Source organism: Sinocyclocheilus rhinocerous, unplaced genomic scaffold, assembly GCF_001515625.1.
Source record: "Sinocyclocheilus rhinocerous isolate Xijiao unplaced genomic scaffold, SAMN03320098_v1.1 scaffold2982, whole genome shotgun sequence".
Taxonomy (NCBI): domain Eukaryota; kingdom Metazoa; phylum Chordata; class Actinopteri; order Cypriniformes; family Cyprinidae; genus Sinocyclocheilus; species Sinocyclocheilus rhinocerous.
Window position 1 is genome coordinate 132036 of NW_015656004.1, and position 8267 is coordinate 140302.

Genomic DNA, 8267 nt, shown 5'->3' on the forward strand with positions numbered 1-8267 from the left:
ATCAACCCTCCATCAGTGTCCACACCTCAATATTAATGGAGAATCAATATTGTATTCAGGGAAACAGTAAAGGTCTTTATACCAAGATTGGAATTTGATGAAAAAAAAAAACATCTCAGTACTGTGCAAAAAAACCCTGTGGAAACTGCACCTGGTCTGGTGGGATCTTGGTCTCACGTGACACGGCCTCTCTCAGTCTGGACACAGTGCTGTTGAGCGGTACGGCCACACCGATCCTCATGCAGTGAGAGTACTTGCCTTGATAAACCACGGTCACATACAGAGGCCTGAAGGATGGCAAGTGATGCAACAAATTAATCCAAAGCAACTTCAGAGAGACAGTCGCCCTGGAGCAACCAACAGCACAATAATGAAAGTTTATGTATCACCCCATGCAAGCCAACAGATTTTTAACCATTAGTTCACATCACCACCTGACTGTAAACTCAAAGGGTCCGTCACCATGAAATAAAAATTCGGTCATCATTTACTCATCCTCATGTCATCCAAACACTTTCGTTCAACATCAAACACACAAATGAGGACATTTTAATGAAGACTAATAGATTTCTGTCCCTCCACAGAAAGTTCATTCCACCATAACTGTGATAGTTCAAAAAGTTTATAAAGACATCTGTTACGTCCCATGTTAGAATTATGATGTGTTTTGGGTACGGTGTTTGTTTTTCCCTCCCCTTCTTTTTTCTCTTTATCTTTACTTTCGTTTTCAGCAGGGAGACGCGGGTACCTGAGTGGTCTAATTCTCTGTCAATCATCAAGATGCTTAGTGACGACAACGCGCGGCTTCACCAATGAGGGCGCGCTATTTGATTATAAAGACTGCACCTGTGCGAGAAGCGGGAGTTCTCTTGCACGCTAGAGCACTCGTTTTGTTGTGATGGCACTTGCGTGCTTGTTTGTTTGTTTGTCCTGTACCATCTTGATGTTTGGATACTGTTTGTGGTAAAGTCTGTGTTCTTTGATAACTTAGTGAACAATGGCCCATTCGATCTTTCTTCTCTTTGAGGTTTTCACCGTTTCTGTTACATGGTTGTTAAACCAATGTTACTAAACGGGGAAAGAGAAAAAGAACAGGTAAGATATCACGTGATATACATGTGCCACACTGAGTTTTCAATTGTGTATAGAACACTAGGTTAGTGACACGTGCCACCTGATTGTATTTAATTGGTTGGTAGTAAGAGTAGTTTATCTAGGGCGTCCTGGACGCTGAAGATTTTTTTTTCTATTTAGGGGTCTGTTTGTGAATATTGATGGTTGAGTTAGATTATAAGTTTTGTTTTTGTTCTTAGTAAGATTAGTTATGGTTTGTTTATTTTTTTGATTTGGCACGGTCTCGTTCTTCTCTCTTTTCCCCGTTTATTTTTGTGAATCTTTTTGCTTGGTTACAAAGTGTATATAATTTGTAAATTTATGTAAATAATATCCGGGGTTAACTTTTGTCCCGTTTTGTCACTGTAATAAACAGACACTTTGCCGAATTCAGAATGTTTTGCGTGTGATCGTTTTCCAGTACACGTCCCGTGTTTTGATGTTGCATCCCTTATTTTCCCCTAGATTTAAAAGGGTTTGTAACATTAATGGGGGCTCATCCGGGATTTATAACAGTTTGTCCCGAGCAAGTAAACACTGTTCATGTACTGGAAACTAAGTGATGGTACAGGTTACGGAGCGTTTGTATGTTGGAGTAAGGTTTAAATCGTGGATTGTTGCTTGTTGGATAGGAGTAATAATAATCATGACTTCGTTTAGTTTGCAAAACTTTATTGATAACCCGACTGCAGAGTTCCTTGATATATGTAGAAAGGATGATTTTATTAGCCATTGCGAGTCATTTTCAAATTCCTATAGCGAGACAATCGCTTAAGAAGGAGATTAAAAATGTTGTGTGGAATCATCTGCTTGAATTAAAAGTTCTGGTGTCGGATTCAGAGACGGAGTTAGTTGGTGCGGAAGGTGTTTCTAGCCCTGTTGCAACTGATAGGGATAATGCACGAAGCGGGCTGTTATCTGAAACTGGAGTGGAGGGTGAGGTTAATACAGTCCTGCCGCGGTTTGATCCGTTTTCACCGGTTTTCTCTGGGTCTAAGGAGGATGCGAGATTAAAGGTTCGGATAGCTCGTTTACAGATGGAAGCTCAGGAAAAAGCTGATACTCGACATGCTGAATTGGATTTGCGCCTTAAGATACGCACACTTGAGATTGAGGCTGAGAAACGAATTAAGATGCGACAGATGGAGTTAGAAGCCATGAAAATTGTTGGTAGTACAGCCACGCAATCAGTTCCTTCTCAAGTTATGCCAGTTCCTTCTCAAGTTATGCCAGTTCCTTCTCCGGTTAGGCCAGTTCCCTCTCGAGTTGCGACTGACTCTTCACTGGTGGATTCAAATTCAGTAGCGGGCACGTTTGATGTTGGTAAATATATTACGTTAGTACCTCATTTTAGGGAAACAGAGGTTGATTCCTATTTTAATGCCTTTGAACGTATCGCGACTTCGCTTTGTTGGCCAAAAGAAGTATGGACAATTTTACTTCAGTGCAAATTGGTAGGTAAGGCACAAGAGGTTTTCTCGACTCTACCTTTGGAAGAGAGTTTAAAATATGACACCGTAAAGCTAGCCAATTCTCCGTGCTTATGAATTGGTTCCTGAAGCCTATAGGCAGAGGTTTCGAAACCATAAAAAACATTCTAGTTCTACTTTTGTAGAGTTCGCCAGAGAGAAAAGTCCTTTGCTGGACAAATGGTGTAATACAAGTAAAATTGATGAATTTGCGTCGTTGAGAGAATTAATTCTGCTTGAAGATTTTAAAGGTTGTCTGCCAGAACGTGTTGTGATTTATTTGAATGAGCAAAAGGTATCATCGCTGTCACACGCCACTGTTTTAGCAGACGAATTTGTCCTTACACATAAGACGGTACTTTCTTCACGCACAGATAAGAGCGCAGTTCGGCCTCCTCCTATGTCTGATCAGTCTTCTCGATTGAAAGTTGTCCCTTCATCCAAAGACGTTCGGGAGTGCTTTTATTGTCATAAGCCGGGCCATTTAATTGCGGACTGTAATGCTTTAAAACATAAACAGACACAGCAGCCTAAAAGTGTTGGCTTATTGAATGCTACGCGTCATGAAGAGCGTTTTATTTTCAAAGGGAAGGAGGATGCTCCTAATGTTAGTTACAAGCCTTTCGTGATGAAGGGGTTAATTTCTTTATCTGATGATGGGAATGAACAAAAAGAAGTACAGATATTAAGGGACACCGGAGCAAATCAATCTTTTGTTTTGGCGGATGTTTTATCATTGTCATCTGACTCGTATTGTGGCTTAAGTGTCTTTGTCAGGGGCATTGAGATGGGAGTGGTTAAAGTTCCTCTACATCGCGTGTACATGAAGTGTGCGCTCGTTACAGGTTACGTGAAGGTCGGTGTACGTCCTTCGCTCCCGGTTAAGGGAGTAACTTTCATTTTGGGGAATGACCTAGCTGGGGGTAGAGTCATGCCCATGTTGGAGGTAACTGATACGCCGAAAATGAGTCTAGCCTCTGATGAGTTATCTAGAGTTTATCCAGATGTGTTTCCTGCGTGCGTAGTCACACGCGCACAGTCACGAGAAATTGTGGATGATGTTGATTTGACAGATACTTTCATAGTGCAGAATCTGGTTGGTGAAGGTATGACAAAGACTAATTTAGAGTTGGTCCAGAAACACGAGTCTAATTTAAAGCGCTCAGAAAAGGCGCTTGGTAGTGTTAACCTAAGGCTGCCTATAACTCGTGACAAAATTATTGCAGCACAAAAACAAGATCAAACTTTAAGAAAATGTTTCTCAAACGTTGTTAGCCCTGATGCTGTTGAAAATAGAAACATTGCATATTTTTTAGAGGGTGGAATGTTGATGCGCAAGTGGAGTCCTGTGGTTGATGCAGACTTGGATTGGAGCGCAGTCTACCAAATTGTTGTTCCTAGTGAGTATCGTCGACATGTCCTATCTTTGGCGCATGAACATGCACTGTCTGGTCATCTGGGAGTGACGAAGACATATAACCACATTCTCAGACATTTTTTTTGGCCAGGATTAAAGCGAGATGTTGCTAGATTTTGTCGAATTTGCCACATTTGTCAGTTAACGGGAAAACCAAATCAGCTGATTCCACCTGCTCCTCTTTCACCTATCCCTGTAGTGGGTGAAGCGTTTGAACAGGTGCTTGTAGACTGTGTTGGACCATTACCCAAGACGAAGTGTGGTAATCAATTTTTGTGTAAGATCATGTGTAGAGTTACTCGATTTCCCAAGGCGGTGCCCTTGAGAAAAATTACTGCTCCAGTGATTGTAAAAACATTACTTGCATTTTTTTTCCACGTTTGGTCTCCCTAAAGCAGTGGTCACCAACCTTTTTAGGCCCAAGATCCCTGACCTCGGCCTTTATGAAAGACAAGATCTACCTATTGAAGGGTTGGCGACCACTGCCCTAAAGTAATACAGACTGACCAGGGAACAAATTTTCACGACTTTTTGCACAAGTTTTAAAATCACTGTCTATAGAACACCGAGTGTCTAGTGCTTACCATCCTCAAAGCCAAGGAGCTATTGAAAGATTCCATCAAACATTAAAATCGATGTTGAGAAAATATTGTATGGAAACTGGAAATGGCTGGGATGAGGGTGTTCCTCTAGTGTTGTTCGCAATTCGAGAAACTGTGCAAGAATCCTTGGGATTCAGTCCAGCTCAGTTAGTGTTTGGACACACTGTGAGAGGACCACTAAAAGTTCTCAAAGAGAAAATGCTGGAAGTTGATTCGAATTCAGAGATGCATATTCTGGATTATGTTAGTCGTTTTCGTGAACGATTGCATTTTACTTGCAGTTTTGCACAGAAATCTTTAGCAACTGCTCAGTCTCAAATGAAGAAAGGCTATGATGTCAAGGCTGTTCCTCGTTCTTTTCAACCTGGGGATGAGGTATTAGTGTTGTTGCCTATTCAGGGTTCTGCCTTATCAGCACGGTTCTCAGGACCGTACGTTGTGTTGAAGAAAATTAGCGAGACTGATTATGTTATCCGAACTCCTGACCAAAAACGCCAGTCGCGCGTCTGTCATATCAATATGCTTAAGACTTACACCAGAGATAATTCACGGAACAGATCTACTGAAATGACCATAGGGCCCTTGGAATCTTCTGTGGCTCTGACCTGTGAAGTACAATCAAACCTGGAGGATGAGGTTAGTGCAGATGATGACATAATCCTGCGAAATACTTTTCAACAGTGTGCCAAGTTGGAAAATTCAGAAATTTTAAAAAATTTGCCGACACATCTCTCTCATTCTCATGGGGGAAGTCGTGGCCTAATGGTTAGAGAGTCGGACTCGTTACCCAAAGGTTGCGGGTTCGAGTCTCGTACCGGCAGGGATTGTAGGTGGGGGGAGTTATTACTGGTTTTCCTTCTTTATTTGGAGATGTTCCGTCGCAAACTACTGTGTTGCAACACGATATTAATGTTGATGGTGCATCCCCTATTAAGCAACATGCATACCGGGTTAATGCTGTTAAGAGAACCATTATGAAGCAAGAAACTGAATATTTGCTGAAGAATGGGTTGGCTAAACATAGTAGTAGCCCTTGGAGTTCTCCCTGCCTTTTGGTGCACAAGCCAGACGGTTCGTTTCATTTTTGCACCGACTACCGCCGTGTAAATGCAGTCACCGTACCAGACTGTTATCAATTACCCAGAATGGAAGACTGCATTGACAATTTAGGATCCGCCAAGTTTGTCAGCAAGTTGGATTATTGAAAGGGTATTGGCAGGTCCCTCTTTACTTCTTGCGCCTCTGACATCTCTGCTTTTGGAACGCCGGACTGTTTTATGCAATATCACGTGATGGCGTTCGGGTTACGAAATGCACCTGCCACCTTTCAAAGATTAATCCAAACTGTGTTGGCTGGAGTTCCTAATTGTAATGCTTACTTGGATGATCTTGTACTGTATTCAACCGAGTGGACAGAACATCTGAAACTCCTTTGTACAGTATTCGAACGTTTAGAGAAAGCTTAGTTAACTCTCAATTTATCTAAATGTGTCTTTGGTAAGGCAAGTGTAACCTACCTAGGAAAAGAAGTGGGAGAAGGCCAGGTAAAGCCTGTAGAAGCTAAAGTGGCTGCTATTGCAGATTTTCATAAATTTGTAAATTTATGTAAATAATATCCGGGGTTAACTTTTGTCCCGTTTTGTCACTGTAATAAACAGACACTTTGCCGAATTCAGAATGTTTTGCGTGTGATCGTTTTCCAGTACACGTCCCGTATTTTGATGTTGCATCCCTTATTTTCCCCTAGATTTAAAAGGGTTTGTAACAACATCGCAGAAGTAATCCATATGTATCGGACAGTTTAATCAAGTTCAAACCTGCACAGATTTGGCATAAATACTGAACTGGAGAGGCATCATGATATACTAAATACAGCCTAATTGTGCAGCATCTGCGAATATCTAGCTTACTTCAACATACCCATCACAACGCAACAAATAACGGCGCACTGGTTTCCTTTGAACTGACGCAATAATGGAAAGTCTAAAAAACGGCTGAAGACTCACACCGTGTCTACACTGGACACGAGCGGCGCGACAAAATATAATATTATAGAACCCATTATAATCAATGATGCTGTTTACACTGAATGTGTTCGTTCAATTAATGACGTACTAACATAAAGTACAAATGATTTGCAATGGTTGCTTTGTTGCACCTCAAGCTGTAGGTTTATTTCTGTTTATTTTTTTGGTTAGTAGAAGTTATGAATGGCCAGTAACTTTTAACATGTTGTTGCCAAATTGGCTGGTGAGTGAAAAAGTTCATTTCAAACCCTGTTTATATGTGAATAAATGCCTAAATTAAATATTTTTATTGTATAAAGTGGTTGTGTCTTTTCAGAAAACTTGGATTAAACCACTTAATTCATATGAATTTATTTTACAATGTCTTTATGAACTCTTTGAGGCTTGAACATTTTGGTAGAATAGACATTCAATGGAGGGACAGAAATCTCAGGTTTCAATAAAAACTTAATTTAAATAAAAACTCAATTAAATCTTAATTTGTGTTCCACAGATATATGAAAGTCTTATGGGTTTGTAATGACATGAGGGTGAGTAAATTATGCCAATTTTAATTTTTGGTTGAACTATTCCTTTAAAGACTAATGCTAATGCAACTATATTCATGTGCAAAAAAACATCTATAATTCGGGTGTGGATAAAATAAATAAATAAACATTCCAAAAAACATTAATTTAAAATACAAGCTGATACAACGTAACACACTACTTAAGATCCTTTTACAGCATTCAGCAGCCTGTAAGGACTGAAAGCATTTAGAATTGCTCTAATGATGCTTGATCACCTCTCTTAACGCATTAGGAAGCAAACTCATCTCTAAAGAGCAAAAGCTGTGTGCAGTGGCCCCAGAAGGTGAAGCCGACTAAATCAACAACTCTTCATCAATATCTGCCCACGTGAAGTGGCATATCAGGGAAGCGTAGGGAATAAATGGCCTATGAAATAATACACAGAAATAACAGCACTTGCTAAGCATGGATAAACAGAATTAAGGAGAGGGCAAATGAAATCTACTCCCACAGACTGTGACGACCAGGGCAACTATCGCTTAAGTCGCACATCGCTGAACTTCCAGACGAAATTTCCTCTTCCTCGGATCAGTCATTCTTCATGCTGGCAGAGCATTAGGGGTGGGAATCACCAGAGGCCCCACGATACGATATTATCACGATATTTGTGTCACGATAAAATATTATTGCGGTTTTAAATATATTCTGCGATATATTGCAGTTTATTACCTTTTTCCAACTTCAAATTATGTCCCCAAACGAAAACTTTGGCAACATCTGTTTTAACTAAAAAAAAAATATTTCTCAGTTTGTTTATCTCACTTCAATTTTATTGTTGCAGTGCAAAATGGGATTGTCAAGCAGACAAACTGACCAACACTTTCATGAAAACCTGTCATAAATGTTGTATGCACCTGGCAAACTCAACTATTTGTATTACAGTCTAATCTAGTCCACCTTAATTAAATGTAAACAGGTATGCACTGCTGTGCTACTACAGGTATTTTGAACAATGCAACTTGAACTTGTACAAAAAAGTTCACAACCCTTCAGCAATTGGGGCATTTGAAAGTAAATGACTGTTAAATTTAAAATAAATAAAACAGTCTTACATTAAAATAAAAATGTTA

The 8267-nt window shown here is 40.1% G+C and overlaps 1 protein-coding gene across 3 annotated transcripts in view; it reads right to left on the reverse strand.

The window, feature by feature from the left end:
- The window catches only part of LOC107719173 (ubiquitin carboxyl-terminal hydrolase 31), a 44948-nt gene that overhangs the window by 11033 nt on the left and 25648 nt on the right, over positions 1–8267 (reverse strand). For all 3 annotated transcript variants that reach the window (XM_016526547.1, XM_016526546.1, XM_016526545.1), the window contains exon 5: positions 152–287. In XM_016526547.1, the coding sequence (XP_016382033.1) occupies positions 152–287 (136 nt within the window). The remainder of the gene's footprint in view (positions 1–151; positions 288–8267) is intronic.